At 43.8% G+C, this 17,549-nt stretch overlaps 2 protein-coding genes across 2 annotated transcripts; both read left to right on the plus strand.

Moving 5' to 3' along the window:
• The first annotated feature begins 242 nt into the window (after positions 1–242).
• LOC106606435 (myeloid-associated differentiation marker-like protein 2) lies at positions 243–4,949 on the plus strand. Its single transcript, XM_014202635.2, has one exon. The coding sequence runs from the start codon at positions 1,641–1,643 to the stop codon at positions 2,562–2,564; it is 924 nt and encodes a 307-aa protein (XP_014058110.2). The 5' UTR covers positions 243–1,640; the 3' UTR covers positions 2,565–4,949.
• Positions 4,950–5,555: 606 nt separating this feature from the next.
• LOC106606436 (pyrroline-5-carboxylate reductase 1, mitochondrial) lies at positions 5,556–16,832 on the plus strand. Its single transcript, XM_014202636.2, has 8 exons — positions 5,556–5,795; positions 6,151–6,233; positions 7,137–7,207; positions 7,460–7,639; positions 11,539–11,760; positions 12,343–12,435; positions 13,082–13,245; positions 14,041–16,832. The coding sequence occupies exons 2-8, from the start codon at positions 6,167–6,169 to the stop codon at positions 14,204–14,206; spliced, it is 963 nt and encodes a 320-aa protein (XP_014058111.1). The 5' UTR covers positions 5,556–5,795; positions 6,151–6,166; the 3' UTR covers positions 14,207–16,832.
• Positions 16,833–17,549: the final 717 nt, after the last annotated feature.

The raw sequence follows: 17,549 nt of genomic DNA on the forward strand, positions 1-17,549 counted from the left end.
CCCACGCTGGTGCCTGACGGGGGCGGACCTGGACATGTGGGCTCCCACCCCATTCCTCTGTGGAATATAGTCCCCTATTTATAGACCCGGCCTGGCCCATAACCCTGGGCTGGGCAGAGCAGTCATTTAAATAACTTTCCCTGGCAGCCTATGGGGCACATACTGTCATATAGGAGAGAGAGGGTGTGTGTGTGTGTGTATTTGAGAGAGAGAGAACACATCAGGAGAGAGAGGGTGAGAGGCAGTGGGAGAGAGAGAGAGAGAGGGAGGGAGAGAGAGAAATAGCGTGTGAGAGAGAGACACGGAAGAAGAGAGGGAGAAAGAGGGACACGAGACAGAGATCAGACAGTGAGGAGGACTTTTCCAGAGAGCTGGAAGGATTACAAGGACAGAGCTGATCAGTGTTGGACCTTGACAAGCCTAGTACAGCTGCCTGCATGGGACACAGGACTACAACCAGAACAACAACCTAACCCCCCCGTTCTATAGTGGGTTATTATTGGAGCACTCCTCCATGTTCATGTAACTGTACTGCGTTTGGATGAGCCTGTTGATGGATTGTTGGTCTCTGGATCTCTGGAGTGACGTGTTGGGAGCGAGGAGCTTGTTGCTCTTCCATAACCTGAAGGAGAAGTGAACGACAAGACCCTTTGTGACTGAGTTGGACTTCTCAGTTAAAACACAAGGGTAATGTTATATCTGGCCACCGTCAATCTCAATCTGTGACTTTATCTCAATATGTGTTTATTGATACAAGCATCTGTAAGAAACTAGACAGATCACTTGGGTCAACATTAAATTATTACCGTTAGAGAAGCAAAGAAGTTACACGATTTGATGTTATTTGAGAATCCAAAATTGCTAAACTGTTGACAGGGAAGATGAAATCAGCACTGCTCAAGGCTCTGACTGCGTTGTAAGTTGAACACCATTGTGGCCGACTGTAACCTGATCTCCAACACACTGCAGTAATTACAAGGTGCATGCAGGGAAACATAGAGAGAGATTTGTAATTAGACTTGTCTATAAAAAGAGCCAGGCAAAGGGCGAGGTCCCCACACAGAGAGAGAGAAAGGCGGAGAGTCAGGCCAAAGACACCCAGCTTGAAGGGAGGGAGGGGGGCTGTCTGGAGGCATAGGAAGGAGGCTGCCTGGAGGCATAGGAAGGAGGCCAACTGGAGGCATAGGAAGGAGGCTGCAACTGGAGTCATAGGAAGGAGGCCAACTGGAGGCATAGGAAGGAGGCTGCCTGGAGGCATAGGAAAGAGGCTGCCTGGAGGCATAGGAAGGAGGCCAACTGGAGGCATAGGAAGGAGGCCAACTGGAGGCATAGGAAGGAGGCCAACTGGAGGCATAGGAAGGAGGCTGCCTGGAGGCATAGGAAGGAGGCCAACTGGAGGCATAGGAAGGAGGCTGCAACTGGAGGCATAGGAAGGAGGCCAACTGGAGGCATAGGAAGGAGGCCAACTGGAGGCATAGGAAGGAGGCTGCCTGGGGGCAAAGGAAAGAGGCTGCCTGAGGGCATTGTTGAGTGTAAGTGACACCCAGACCCAGACAGCAACGACACCTAACCTGGAGTCATCATTGGGAAGAAGAGACACCCAGACAGCTTTTGGCAATTAGGGGACAGGAGGTGTGACCATGGACCCCCAAGGCGGACACTACCTGAACAAGGCGGCGGTGCTGTCTCCTCTAGGAGCGGCCCGTATGCTCCAGCTCCTCCTGGGCTGCACCATCATAGCCCTGGTGGCCCACAGCGCCGGATACAACCACGCCTATGGTATCTACTGCATGTTTGTGTGGTGCTTCTGCTTCGCCATGACCCTGCTGGTGTTCACCATGGATGTGACACGCCTCCCCTGCTGCATGCCCATTTCCTGGGACAACCTCACCGTGGCGTTCGCCATGCTCGCCACACTCATGTATGTCGCCGCCTCCGTCGTCTACCCCGTCTACTTCCTGCGCTCTCAGTGCTCCAAGTCCGACGGGGGCTGCGAGGTGCGCAACTACCGCATCGCTGTCACCGTGTGCTCCAGTTTCTGCTGCTTCGCCTACGCGGCTGAGGTGTTCCTGACCCGGGCCAAACCCGGCCGTGTGGTGGGCTACATGGCCACCATGTCAGGCCTGCTCAAGGTGGTCCAGGCCTTTGTGGCCTGCATTATATTCGGGGCCCTGGCCAACGGCAGCGAGTACAACCGCCACATCCCCACTCATTACTGCGTGGTGGTCTACAGCCTGTGCTTCTCCATCACCGTGGTCGTGATCGCTGTGACCGTGTCGGGAAAAGCCTCGGCTCTGCCCCTGCGTTTCCCCTTCGACCGCTTCGTGATCATCTACACGTTCCTGGCGACGCTGCTGTACCTGAGCGCCGCCCTGGTGTGGCCCATCTTTAGCTTCGACAGGAAGTATGGCACGCCGGGTCGCCCCGACGGCTGTCCCTGGGAGAACTGTCCCTGGGACAGCAAGCTGGTGGTGGCGGTGTTCACCCATGTCAACATGGTGCTGTACTTCAGTGACCTAATCTACTCCCAGAGGATCCGCTTTGTCTCCCACTCCGCTGCCTGAGGACCCCTCCACCCTCCTCACTTCACTCTGCTGCCTGAGGACCCCTCCACCCTCCTCACTCCACTCTGCTGCCTGAGGACCCCTCCACCCTCCTCACTCCACTCTGCTGCCTGAGGACCCCTCCACCCTCCTCACTCCACTCTGCTGCCTGAGGACCGCTCCACCCTCCTCTCTCCACTCTGATGCCTGAGGACCCCTCCTCACTCCTGGGGACCCCTCTACCCTCCTCACTCCTGGGGTGAATCTCAAAAGTCTTTCCTCGGTTCCTCATTGGACATGGCGTACGAGGTAAGGGAGGAGAGCATTGGAGAAGACAAGAGGAGATACGATATTTGAATGGACTTCTGCCTCGCTCTGACATTGTGAGGAGGCGTGGAGAGGGGATACGAGGAGTAGAGGCTATAGACTTTTGAGTTGCACCCCTGGCCCTCAGAGACAGACAGAGACCACACTGGAAATGACACACAGCATCTCCACTCAAGAACCTCTGAATGCCCCATGCCTACTACAGATTGCATATCGCCTCAATTATGTTATGGCTTTGTGCCTTGTTGTGTCTTTCTTAACATCAGTGTTGTGTCTTTCTTAACATCAGTGCTGTCTTTCTTAACATCAGTGCTGTCTTTCTTAACATCAGTGCTGTGCCTTTCTTAACATCAGTGTTATGTCTTTCGTAACATCAGTGTTATGTCTTTCCTAACATCAGTGTTGTGTCTTTCTTAACATCAGTGCTGTGTCTTTCTTAACATCAGTGCTGTGTCTTTCTTAACATCAGTGTTGTGTCTTTCGTAACATCAGTGTTATGTCTTTCTTAACATTAGTGCTGTGTCTTTCTTAACATCAGTGCTGTGCCTTTCTTAACATCAGTGCTGTGTCTTTCTTAACATCAGTGCTGTGCCTTTAACATCAGTGTTATGTCTTTCGTAACATCAGTGTTGTCTTAACATTAGGGTTATGTCTTTCCTAACATCAGTGTTGTGTCTTTCTTAACATCAGTGCTATCTTTCTTAACATCAGTGTTGTGTCTTTCTTAACATCAGTGTTGTGTCTTTCTTAACATCAGTGTTGTTAACATCAGTGTTACGTCTTTCTTAACATCAGTGTTGTGTCTTTCTTAACATCAGTGCTGTGCCTTTCTTAACATCAGTGTTGTGTCTTTCTTAACATCAGTGTTGTGTCTTTCTTAACATCAGTGTTGTGTCTTTCTTAACATCAGTGATGTGTCTTTCTTAACATCAGTGCTGTCTTTCTTAACATCAGTGTTGTGTCTTTCTTAACATCAGTGTTGTTAATATCAGTGTTACGTCTTTCTTAACATCAGTGTTGTCTTTCTTAACATTAGTGTTGTGTCTTTCTTAACATCAGTGTTGTTAACATCAGTGTTACGTCTTTCTTAACATCAGTGTTATGTCTTAACATTATTATCAGTAGTATCAGTATTATAATCTCTAAGAGAAACCTGAGACAAGGGCCAGTACTGTTGTAGGCACTCTGTCTTATGGTGCAGTACATTGGTTTAATTCAGAGCTTTGAACATGTTGGGCAACATTTTCGTAGTGCAAAAGCGATGTGCTAAACACAAAAGAAATCTGTAAACCTCATAATCTGGCAGTGTGATTTAAACTGAAACTTTTCCTCTACAATCTGCGTTATAAAGAAGCTATTATTTATAAGGTTTAGTAAACTGAGCAATCGATAAAATGTAGTCGCCTACTAATAATGCACATTGTTGAAAAACATTTTCAAGATTATAACGAGGTTCATGGTCATTTTTGTACTTTGCTTTTGTACTATGAACATGTCGCCCATTATGTATTGAAGGATGTCATAAATCATCATTGGGTTGTTTTCATGTCTTGAAATAGTCTGTTTTATTTATTGTGTTTCAAGAAACTTTTATCTTAACTAAGATGTTTTTTCTAATAATGACAATAATGTATAAAAAATGTAATGTGTAGTGTGTTGAATTGGCTTTCCATCATTGAGTACTTTTGGTGTTTATACTAACACCCAACTGCATGTTTCAACTTCAACTCTTGTTTTAGTCTAAGTTCAGTCAGTGTGTAGATTAATTTTGAGCTGAATGTTCAGTGTATCAACTGTCAATACGAAATTGGTAATATACAGTATGTGTGAGTGTGTGCATGAGTGTGAGTGTGAGTGTGTGTGTGTGTGTGTGTAAGGGGGGGTTATGGAATTGACTGCATAGGTACATCTACCACTTTTTGATATGTGATGTCTGCACTGCAAAACATCCCTGAACACTGTATTGTAATGAAAACCATGCGATGTACTCAATGATATAAACCGATAGAAAAGTTCTGAAACTTGTGAATATTCAGAATGTCATTAAAATGAACAGATTGTTTGGTCTGTGCGCCTGTTCATCTCTCTCCCCTTGTCTCTCCCTTCATGAATAGTAGGCTGCAGACTAGCTAGTAATAGGCATGAACATTACTGATGCATCTAGTTAATCAGATATATCAGGTTTTGTTTCTGACACAAAATGCTGCTCTGTAAGAGGATCTTACATTTTTATAGCATTATAGCCTGTGATGTATGGACTGGTTTACTGGACTAAAATGCCCTTTAAATGAAGAATGGACTAGGATTAATGGGGGCAAAGAAACAATGATGGCTCTGTTCAAACTGTTCTGTCCTCATTTGTCCTCAACTGACACACAAAACAAAGCTGGTACTAGGCTACCGTTTAAATGGTGAAAACACCGTCTCAACATTATAATTCCCTAACGTACGAGTGAATTATAATAGGCCTCTGCCTTTTAGGATTAGTGTCCTGAAATAGAGAAGCAAAGACCTTGATAGTACATGTTATCACTAACAAATCGAAGTGTTAAGGCAGTAAATAAAAGAACAGCGCTTTTATACTGTAATAATGAATGCTCTTCCGGATTCAGCCACTAGAAGGGCATGATCTAGAACGTAACCTGGAGGTTTCTTCTCCACGCCCACTCTACTTCCAAGGCTGATGCAACTTGTTGTACACAGTTTACAGAACCCACCCATAACCGCGCAATAAATGAATGCTGCCACCGTTATTGGTTAGACGTTTAGCGACTCTCTCAGTCTATTGGTCACTTTGCATGTCATTATCATAGTCGGTTTTTGGGGTGGAAGACATGTTAACGCGGTTACAACTGTAACTCTGGTGACCATATGTTTGGCGGCAACATTGGAAAAGGAAGCAATTTATACATCGTCTCAACATCCGTAAGTTTGATTCGTCTGTCAAATGTTTAGGCTAACGTAACTTCGTTGCAGGCAGCTGTCGCCATTGCTTCAACTGTGTCATAACTGCATGTGTTGTGATTCCATTAGTTATCAGGAAGTAACTACGGTTTACTGTAAATGGTACATACTCTTTGTTGTTTACCCAAGGCGGGTGGACAGGTTATGTGAATGGCATATACCTGTGTGTCTCTTGATATTACCAGTGTCCTTTGCCTTCTACACCTGCATTGCTTTCTGTTTGGGGTTTTAGGCTGGCTTTCTGTACAACACTTTGAGATATCAGCTGATGTAAGAAGGGCTTTATAAATCAACTTGATTTGATTTGCCTTCACAGCAACAGAAACTTCAGAATGAGCGTGGGGTTCATCGGAGCGGGTCAGTTGGCCCATGCCTTGGTGAAGGGATTCAGCGCTGCAGGTAACCATCTAAGCATTGCTTTTAGTACCTGGCAGATCCGATCCACTTGCTTACAGCTGCACTAAGGTCGGACAGCATTCATGTATATATTAAGACACTGCAGAGCTGGAGCGAGATATGGCTCAGAAAACATACCTCAATCCAGAAACGAGTTTTTACTCTGAATGTTCCTATGACCAGTCGTTCAACCTTCTCTGTGTAACCGTTGGGATAACAGGACAGTTCGGAGGACAGCCCATTTCTCATCTCTGGATTGAGGTACTAGCTCACGCTGGCTCCACGGTGTCTTAATATACACAGGAATGCTGTCCGACCCTATTAAGGCTGTACGCAAGAGGGTCAGGTCTGCTGGCTATGCTTTGAGGAGCCTGAGCCATTCTATATTGTCATATATGAAGTTTGAACCTCTGAATTAATGTATAGTGATTTCATGATTGAAATGTATTCTGTGTTAACCACTTCAGTGCCCTGCTGAAAAAACAGCATAGACCAGCTGGTCTGGTGCTGGTCACGCTGGTCTGACTGGCATGGTCTAGCTGGTTATGCTGGTTTACCAGCATGGTCTAGAGATGGTTTTGCTGGTGACCAGCCTTCGCTGTGTTTTGGACACTGGTGACCAGCCTTCGCTGTGTTTTGGACACTGGTGACCAAGCTGGGCCACCATGGTCTTGGTCAAGCTGGTCTGACCACACCGATCCAAGGTTATTATAGTTTGTTCATTTTCAGGCCTGATTTGCAAGTTTTTGTTTTAGTTATTTACAAATATTTCATTTTTACATTATACCAGTGTCCAGAACACGGCAAAGGCTGGTCACCAGTAAAAACACAGTCACGGCTGGCCACCAGTGTCCAAAACACAGCCAACAGGGTATTCCGGTTGATTTTCCCCTCCCATCCCTGCAGGTGTCATTGCCACCCAGAGGATTACAGCCAGCTCCCCAGACACAGATCTTCCCACAGTGTCTGGACTGCGGGTGAGTAGAATGGATCAGTCATTGGGGTGCGCTGGATGTTTGTGGGAATAAGTTTCCTCAGTTACAGCATATCTATAACCATCTCACATCAGCTACACTCAAATGAAATCCCACACACACAAGCGAGATACATAGAGAAAGAAAGACAGAGCGAGAGAAAGGCACAGAATAATACTCATTTCAATTATATTTTAGAAATGCTATCATACTGAGGGGTAACAATCAACACAATGGCTGTGCTCTTCTACACAGAAAATGGGTGTCAATCTCACAACCAGCAACAAGGAGGTGGTGAACAAGAGTGACGTTCTGTTTCTGGCTGTCAAACCACACATCATCCCCTTCGTGTTGGATGAGATCGGACCGGACATTGAGGACCGCCACCTCATTGTGTCCTGTGCAGCTGGTGTCACCATCAGCTCCATTGAGAAGGTCAGTTTGGAGTCCAGTGAAAGTAGACTTTAGCTAGAGCTTTCTCTCTCTACTGATTTACAGATCTTTAGAAATGTTTTGCAACAGAAAACGGAAGTGACAAAAATACAAAATCAGGATAGATTCATACTGTGAAATCCAATTAAAGTTGACTTTAGGTAGTGTTTTGTCTCTTGCTTTCTTTCTCCTCAGTACTGAACTACGGATCTGGGTCGTGTTCATTAGCGAACAGAACATTTTGTAACAGAACTGAAATGTATATTTCTTATTGAACAAGTATCTCACTGGTTTTCTTACAATTGGTGCCTATTGAACAAGCCCCTGATATGATTGGATAGGTGAAAGCATTAAGGTGGAATCCTGCTTTGAAATAACTTGTTCCATCCTGTCAGATCAATGAAGCTACAGCCCTCTGTTATAGCCTAACCTGAGGCTTCCAGTTCCAGAATCTACATTACATTTCCTTGATTCCTCGCGTCCTCTCTCATCGTCCTCAAAACCCATTGGATGAGGTCAGAAGTCCCTCTCCTCTCCCTGGGAGAATCTCAATTGAAGGAGGTGAGAGGACGCAAGAAATCAATGAAATACCATTGAGATTCTCTCCCTGCCCCCTCAGTCACTACCGTGCTCTGGTCTCACATAGCCCTAGGACATAGCAACTTCCAGCTGCTACAACATGAATCGTCCTTCCATTCTGTTCCGCTGAAATTACCTCAGCCCTCTGTCCTGATACTGGGAAAGCTGCCACACACTGCAATCTGATGAACAGTCATGCTCTCTCACAAGAGACTGACAAATAGAGAATCAGGATAGATTCATACTGTGATATTTGAGAGAACCAGACCACAAAACAGCAAAATCAAGTTTTTTGTAATGCTGGAAAGGTCTTGGTTCAAACCATTGCACAATAAAACTGGGGAAGAATTCAACTGTTTGTGGGAATCATATCTTTCTATATTGTCTTTTACTTTTGTACGCTGCACCTGCAAGTTACTGGATGTGCCTAATACACTACTTCTAAACTAAAATCTATCTTCCATACCGTAGTTCCGTTGCTCAGTGGTATTTGTCGTTAACTTAAAACCTGTTGGGGCTAGGGGGCAGTATTTGCACGGCCGGATAAAAAAACGTACCCGATTTTAAACTGGTTACTACTCTTGCCCAGAAACGAGAATATGCATATAATTAGTAGATTTGGATAGAAAACACTAAAAAAAATTAAACTGTTTGAATGGTGTCTGTGAGTATAGCAGAACTCATATGGCAGGCCAAAACCTGAGAAGATTCCATACAGGAAGTGCCCTGTCTGACAATTTGTTCTCCTTCTGTAGCATCTCTATCAAAAATACAGCATCTCTGCTGTAATGTGACATTTTCTAAGGCTTCCATTGGCTCTCAGAAGGCACCAGAAAGTGGAATGACGTCTCTCCAGTCTCTGGGCGAAAAACAGCAGGAGATTTTGTGAGTGGTCAGGCTGAGAACGGTGACACTGGAGATGCGCGTTCATGTGAATTCTCCATGTTTTTCTTTCTCTCTTTGAACGAATACAACGTCACCCGGTTGGAATATTATCACTATTTTACGAGAAAAATCGCATAAAAATTGATTTTAAACAGCGTTTGACATGCTTCGAAGTACGGTAATGGAATATTTTGATTTTTTTTGTCACGAAATGCGCTCGCGCGTCACCCTTCGTACAGTTACCTGAAAGCATGAACAAAACGGAGCTATTTGAATATAACTATGGATTATTTGGAACCAAAACAACATTTGTTGTTGAAGTAGAAGTCCTGGGAGTGCATTCTGACGAAGAACAGCAAAGGTAATCCAATTTTTCTTATAGTAAATCTGAGTTTGGTGAGGGCCAAACTTGGTGGGTGTCAAATTAGCTAGCCGTGATGGCCGGGCTATCTACTCAGAATACTGCAAAATGTGCTTTCGCCGAAAAGCTATTTTAAAATCTGACACCGCGATTGCATAAAGGAGTTCTGTATCTATAATTCTTAAAATAATTATGTATTTTGTGAACGTTAATCGTGAGTAATTAAGTAAATTCACCGGAAGTTTGCGGTGGGTATGCTAGTTCTGAACATCACATGCTAATGTAAAAAGCTGTTTTTTTGATATAAATATGAACTTGATTGAACAAAACATGCATGTATTGTATAACATAATGTCCTAGGAGTGTCATCTGATGAAGATCATCAAAGGTTAGTGCTGCATTTAGCTGTGGTTTTGGTTTTTGTGACATATAGGCTTGCTTTGAAAATGGCTGTGTGATTATTTTTGGCAGGGTACTCTCCTGACATAATCTAATGTTTTGCTTTCGCTGTAAAGCCTTTTTGAAATCGAACAATGTGGTTAGATTAACGAGAGTCTTGTCTTTAAAATGGTGTAAAATAGTCATATGTTTGAGAAATTGAAGTTATAGCATTTATGAGGTATTTGTATTTCGCGCCACTGGCGCTGGCTGTTGACTTGGTGGGACGCTTGCCCAGGGAGGTTAACCCTTGTCTTAGTGACATTTACATTACATTTTAGTCCGTTAGCAGACGCTCTTATCCAGAGCAGTTTCCAGTCAGTGTGCGAGTAGTAGGTTAAAAACAACCGTAAGCTGTAATTCTGCAGTAGTAAGTTGACATTGAAAAGGTTTGGGTTACAAGTGGTCACGTGAAAAAGGCCAATAGCAAGGTGGCTGAAAAGGCATGGCTCAAAGGCAAATGATTCTTCTGAGTGTCAACATTATATAGTCATTCTGAATGCTGTGTACATGCATCATTATAGACGTTGGTTGATATGAACCTGATACAACTTTCAATTGAACATGGTAACAGTGAGACATCTGATACTTTCGGTACATAGAGAGAGATTCAGCAGTTTGAGACTGTTCAAGGTTGGATTGTCACGAGATGAGGCCTCTGAGAATTCTGTGTCCTGTGTAATCTGGGGCACAGAGAATGATGGAAAAACACTTGCCTACTTTTAGAGCATGTTGAAGTTGTGAGTCATTAGGCAGGTTATTTATGATATGATTGTAAGCAAAGATGAGTAAGGATGTACACTACATGTCCAAAAGTATGTGGGCACCTGCTCGTCGAACATCTCATTCCAAAATCATGAGTATTAATATGGAGTTGATTTCCCCCACAGATTTGTCCGTCAGACTGCCAGATGGTGAAGCGTGATGTATCACTCCAGAGAACACGTCTCCACTGCTCCAGAGTCCAATGGCGGCGAGCTTTAAACCACTCCAGTCGACGCTTGGCATTGCGCACGGTGATCTTAGGCTTGTGTGCGGCTGCTCGGCCATGGAAACCCATTTCATGAAGCGCCCGTCGAACAGTTCTTGTGCTGACGTTTCTTCCAGAGGCAGTTTGGAACTCGTTAGTGAGTGTTGCGACAGAGGACTTTTACACTCTACTCGCTTCAGCACTCGGTGGTCCCGTTCTATGAGCTTGTGTGGCCTACCACTTTGCGGCTGAGCCGTTGTTGCTCCTAGACATTTCCACTTCACAATAACAGCACTTACAGTTGACTGGGGCAACTCTAGGAGGGCAGAAATTTGACGAACTGACTTGTTGGAAAGGACTGACCTCTTCGGTACGCGCCATTCTACTGCCAATGTTACTCTATGGTGATTGCATGGCTGTGTGCTCGATTTTATACACCTGTCAGCAACGGGTGTGGCTGAAATAGCCAAATTCACTCATTTGAAGGGGTGTCCACATACAAGTATCTGGGTTGGCCCCCACACAACCACATATCCAAGTCATTGCAAGTAAAAAAAAAACGTATTCAAAAAGGAAGTTTCACTGCAGAGACCGTTTTCATGAAGCTTTTCCTCATGTTTCTATCAAGTAATCTTAACTTCTGTGTTATTCTCCCCCTGCCTTTTGCAGAAGCTGCTCCAGTACCGCCCGTTCCCCAAGGTGATGCGATGCATGACCAACACCCCGGTGGTGGTTCGGGAGGGAGCCACGGTCTACGCCACGGGTACCCACGCCGAGCTAGAGGACGGGAGGCTGCTGGAGCAGCTGATGGCCAGTGTGGGCTACTGCACGGAGGTGGAGGAGGACCTGATCGATGCCGTCACCGGACTCAGTGGCAGTGGACCCGCCTATGTGAGTGGTTACGTTATTGTAGTTTGTATTTTATCACAAAGGCTCTGACGGCCAAGAGGCCGACATGCTTGAATAAACTGTGGTTAAAAGTGATACAGTACGAGCAGGAGTAGTAGTGTGCAGGTTTCTCCTTTCTTTTTAGATACCACTTTATACCCACACACCTGCAACAAGATAACTCTGATGTGCTTTTTTTGAGTTGTGCTTTGCATGTCTGCCACTGTAACTGAGCTGGTTCAGTAAACCCTGCTTGTGGGCTGACTGACCTCTCCTGACTCCAGAAGACTAGCTCCCCAAGCAAATGCCTAGGCTAGCCCAGTGGGCTACAACCATACCTTTGGGTTGTAAAACAATTTTAGCTCATTATTTTCATGATCATCCATGCAAATAATGAATTATAAGAACTGGACCTTGCCTTGCCCCTAGGAGAACGCCTACTATGCAGCTTAAACTACTGGCTGGCTAGTCATTTCTGTTAACTCTTCTCTATTGTATAATCTCCAGAGCCCATTTTGAACTGTGTTTTACACATGTGATGAGTGTGCATATGATAAGTGCATGTTCGTCTTTGTCTCCCTATAGGCATTTACAGCTGTGGAAGCGCTTGCTGACGGGGGAGTGAAAATGGGTCTGCCCAGGAGACTGGCTATACGGCTAGGAGCACAGGCCCTGCTGGTGAGAACATCATCTACATGCATTCTCTATGAACGTCTAGCCCAGAATTAGTCTTGGTACCAGTCTCTGAAACATTACACTCCTTGTACACCGTGTCATGTACCAAAGAGACTGGTCTTTCTTCAAATATGAACATTCTATCATTAATGAGCTTGAGGAGATCAGAGGATTTGATCCTGATTCGATAACTCCCACAGCTATCTTTGGCAAATGACACAGAGTACAATGAGGGGAATGTCAACGCTGAACAGAGACTAGCAATCAGGCAAGCCCTGAATATAATCTGTCAGAAATCTCTTTTCAGGACTGCTTGTGAAGGTTTTCTTTTTTTTATTATACATCAGATTTTGATCTGGAAACATTTTGTAAGAAATCTATTGCATCTGAGTGAAAATGTGGAGAATTCTTCTCTTAAGTTTGACGTCTTATAACCATGAGCCTTGCAAACGTTTGCTTGACTGTAGAGTGTGCCGTATTGAAGCAACCTTGGTATACCTAGCAACCTCGTCAATGGGTTCGGATCTCTTGGTGTAACGGTTAAGATGTGTTACTGTCGCTCACAGGGACCCGGGTTCCAGTTCCCCGGTCGAGGCTACGCCCAAATTCACCACAGTATGTTCATGTCTCTATTTTGTCTTTCCCATAGGGAGCAGCCAAAATGCTGTTGGACTCGGAGCAGCACCCTGGCCAGCTGAAGGACAACGTTTGCTCCCCAGGGGGCGCCACCATTCACGCCCTGCACGTCATGGAGAGTGGGGGCTTCCGCTCCCTGCTCATCAACGCTGTAGAGGCCTCCTGCATTAGGACCAGGTAGGCTGGGCACCACTTTACAGAGGGACAGTTTCCTGGACTAAAAAGCACTTCCAATGGAAAATCTCCATAGAAAATGCTTTTTAGTCAAGGACTAGGCTATGTCTGTGTCCTGGAAATCAAACCGGAAGGTGCAGATAGAAATCTGTGTGGCAGAGAAGACATGATCCCCTGTCGTGAAGAATAAAGAACTATGTCAAGTCCGTGTTACATTTCTATCTGCAACATTCAATATGTTGGATCTTTGTGGATAAGCCCTGGCTGGTGGTATGGTGAGGCCAGTAGGTCTCTGGACATAGCATTTAACAAAATATGGCTTTTTGATATAACCACATAATGCTGATGTAGCACTGATGGCAGTTACACTATGGGTCGAGTTTCCCGAACCCAGATTCAACCAACCTACAAGCACTTTTATTGGAGATTCTCCATTGAGTGTGCTTTTAGTCCAGGACTGATCTAAATCTGGGTTCAGGAAATCAGACCTATATGTTTTGTGTAAAATTAATAATAATTTAAATGTTTGTGTTTAATGTCTGTGTCATAGTGCTCTGTTGTATGGCTGGATGCTATTGTTTAGACAGCAGAGGGTGCTAGATGCATATGTCTGAACTTTTTCTAACTAACAGATAGTAGACACACTCCATGAGCGAAGTCCCATCTCTTTTAAATAATGTGGCTCAAACGGGAGTGTCAGTGTGTGAATATTTGACTTGAGGTCCCTTGAGATAACAGCCTCTGTTAAGAGTAAAAGGTAATGTACATTTATTTTCTTTCTTTGTTTCTTTCAATCAGGGAGCTCCAGTTCTTGGCTGACCAGGAGAAGATCTCTCCTGCGGCCATCAAGAAGACTACGCTGGACAAGGTTCTGCAGCAGCCAGGGGTGGGAAAAGGGGTGGGCGTCCGGACGGGATCTGGGATCAGCCTGTTCAGCAGCAGCAACCCCAGGCATAAGAAGTAATTGAACTGAGTGGCTCTGATCACAGAACAGTGGTGTATTCATTAGTGCATTGCAGACCATATCAAAACATTTTGCAGCAAAAACAAGTTTCTTAGTGGACAAGTTCCTCCCTGTTTCGGTCTGTTTGCTTCCTAGTGATACGCCCCAGGTAGAGACCCTCAAAAGAATGAAACACTGCTGAACATATTATTTCAACCCTAAAAAATGTGTTATGGTTATAGCCTGAGGATAAACTTAGAGCAGCAATAGAGGATATAGGGTGAAGGGACACTTCTCCTGTTCTCCTTCCATATTCACTGACTAGAAACATCTGGACAGGTAAAAGCAAGTTCCTAATAGGCATTATGGCTTTCACCTGTCCAGTGTTGTCATATCAGTGCAGATGAAGGAGAAAAGAGGTAGGAGGTGACCGGGGGAAGAAGACGACACTAGACAATTAAGATGAACCAACATGGTGATGAGCAACAGGTCACAATTCCTTTACATTTTAGCCATTTAGCAGACGCTCTCATCCAGAGCGACTTACAGGAGCAATTATGGTCAAGTGCCTTGCTCAAGGGCACGTGAACAGATTTTTCACCTAGTCAGCTCGGGACTCGAACCAGGTATCTATCGGTTACTGTCCGAACGTACTTAACCTCTAGGTTATCTGCCGCCCACTCCCTTTCAGTAGAAACACAGAGGCCGATGTGGAGTTGGATGTTTTATGTGCTTAGCTATCTATAGCTTCTGTTTCATAGAATGTGTGCCTATATGTTTCGTTAGACAGATTGTTAGGTCATACATTATGTACAGTCTTACTGGAACTATTTTGGTCTGTCTTGCTAAACAGCAAAGGCCCCTGTTTTCTATTGTTGTTTATCTCTTCATTTTCTGGCTATTTTCTTTGCTTGATTGAGAGATTATATTACAGCTTTAGTACGTTAATAATTTTTGCCTGACTGAGGGAAAACGTTGTTTTTCAGTTTGTAGAAGGAGCAACACTGTTTAGACACACAAGGAAACCACAACAAAATGGAAATTCTATTGAACCTTTCTTTATCCAGGTTTGTCTTGTTGATGTATATCTTCTTTAAAATAGACTTGTTCAAGATGGTAGCAGTCATTAATGTTACAAAAGTTACACACATATAGATATATCTATCTATACTGAACAAAAATATAAATGAAACATGCAACAATTTCAAAGATTTTACAGTTAGTTCATATGAGGAAATCAGTAAATTAAAATAAATTAATTAGGCCCTAGTCTATGGATTTTAAATGACTGGGAATACAGATATGCATCTGTTTGACAAAGATACCTTAATAAAAATGGGCCTCACAATGGGCCTCAGGATCTCATGGTATTTTTGTTTGTTCAAATTGCCATCGATAAAATGCAATTGTGTTTGTTGTTCGTAGCTTATGCCTAGCCATACCATAACCAGGGTCGCCACCATGGGGCACTGTTCACAATGATGACATCAGCAAACCACTCGCCCACACAACGCCATACACATGGTCTGCAGTTGTGAGGCAGGTTGGATGTACTGCCAAATTCTCTAAAACGACAGTAGAGAAATTACCATTAAATTCTCTGGCAACAGCTCTGGTGCAGATTCCTGCAGTCAGCATGCCAATTTGCAGCTCTCTCAAACTTGAAACATCTGTGGCATTGTGTTGTGTGACAACTGTACATTTTAGTGGCCTTTTGTCCCCAGCACAAGGTGCACCTGTATAATGATCATGCTGTTTAATCAGCTTCTTGATGTATCACACCTGTCAGGTGGAGGAATTATCTTGGCAAAGGAGAAATGCTCACTAACAGGGATGTAAACAAATGTTTGCACAACATTTGTGAGAATGAAGCTTTTTTGTGCATATGGACATTTCTGGGATTTTTTTTTTTTTCAGCTCATGAAACACTTTACATGTTGTTTTTATATTTTTGTTCAGTGTAGATAAATCTCCTTTGCAAGATAGACTTGTTACACACAAACTTGCTACACACAAACAAATCTCCTTTGTGTTAGAGACTTGGTCAAGATGGTAGCAATCATTGTTACACAGTAGGTAGACTACAGTATTTTACATAAGACATTTTACGTTCAGCCCTTTTACATATTTCAGTGGAATATCACTGTTACAAGGTGGAAGTGGTACTATTAGGCCAATACAAAGTGAAATACATGAATATGCTGAACGTGTAAGAGTTTATATATTTTGTGAACAAAATGTGTAAAGTCTAGATCTGTTTTATTAAACGTTATTTCCAAAACTTTCATGATTAATTAAATATTTCAACTATTTTTCTGTAGCCTGTATGCAAATATGGGTGATTTTGCAAATACTGGCCTTTTTGTGTCCCAAGGTTAGATTAAGATAAAATATTAATTTAGATTTTTTTTTTCACATCCAGAGATTATAACCTAAACTTTTTCTTTCCGCTTTCAATATTCTTTTCTATTTTATAAAGCATTTCATGTCTGGAATTCACTGTTTTTGTCCTGTCTCACACCCAGGCGTTTGACATTCTACTATGCATTACACTTACAAAGGTCTTGATAATTAGAAAATATGTAATGCACCTGTTTAAAAAAAGAGTTAAATAAATGGAAACTATATACAGTGCCTTCGGAAAGTATTCTGACCCCTTTTACTTTTTTTTTTAAATCTCAGCAATCTACACACAATACCCCACAATGACAAAGTGAAAAACAGGTTTAGACATTTTTGCAAATAAATAAAAAACAGAAATACCTTATTTACAGAAGTATTCAGACCCTTTGCTCTGAGACTTGAAATTGAGCTCAGGTGCATCCTGTTCCCATTGATTATCCTTGAGACGTTCCTACAACTTGGAGTCCACCTGTGGTCAATTCAATTGATTGGACATGATTTGGAAAGGTACACGCATGTGTCTATATCCCCTAGTTGACAGTGTATGTCAGAGCAAAAACCAAGCCGTGAGGTTGAAGGAATTGTTTGTCGAGTGCTGAGACAGATTTGTGTTGAGGCACAGATCTGGGGAAGGGTACCAAAACATTTCTGCGTCATTGATGGTCCACAAGAACACAGTAGCCTCCATCATTCTTAAATGGAAAAAGTTTGGAACCACCAAGACTCTTTCTAGAGCTGGCCGCTCGGCCAAACTGAGCAATCAGGGGAGAAGGGCCTTGGTCAGGGAGGTGACCAAGAACCCGATTGGTCACTCTGACAGAGCTCGAGAGTTCCTCTGTGGAGATGGGAGAACCTTCCAGAAGGACAACCATCTCTGCAGCCACTCCTCAGTAAAAGGCACATGACAACCCGCTTGGAGTTTGCCAAAAGGCACCTAAAGACTCAGACCCTGAGAAACAAG

The sequence above is a fragment of the Salmo salar genome, chromosome ssa06 (genome assembly GCF_905237065.1).
Source record: "Salmo salar chromosome ssa06, Ssal_v3.1, whole genome shotgun sequence".
NCBI classification, from domain to species: Eukaryota; Metazoa; Chordata; class Actinopteri; order Salmoniformes; family Salmonidae; genus Salmo; species Salmo salar.

What these genes read in the sequence shown, in the direction of transcription:
- LOC106606435 (XM_014202635.2), top strand. Translation starts at nt 1,641, where the DNA reads ATGGACCCCCAAGGCGGACACTACCTGAACAAGGCGGCGGTGCTGTCT.
- LOC106606436 (XM_014202636.2), top strand. Translation starts at nt 6,167, where the DNA reads ATGAGCGTGGGGTTCATCGGAGCGGGTCAGTTGGCCCATGCCTTGGTG. An exon ending in GAAGGGATTCAGCGCTGCAG is followed by an intron (nt 6,234 to 7,136) that starts GTAACCATCTAA and finishes CCATCCCTGCAG; the next exon opens with GTGTCATTGCCACCCAGAGG. An exon ending in GCCTCCTGCATTAGGACCAG is followed by an intron (nt 13,246 to 14,040) that starts GTAGGCTGGGCA and finishes TCTTTCAATCAG; the next exon opens with GGAGCTCCAGTTCTTGGCTG.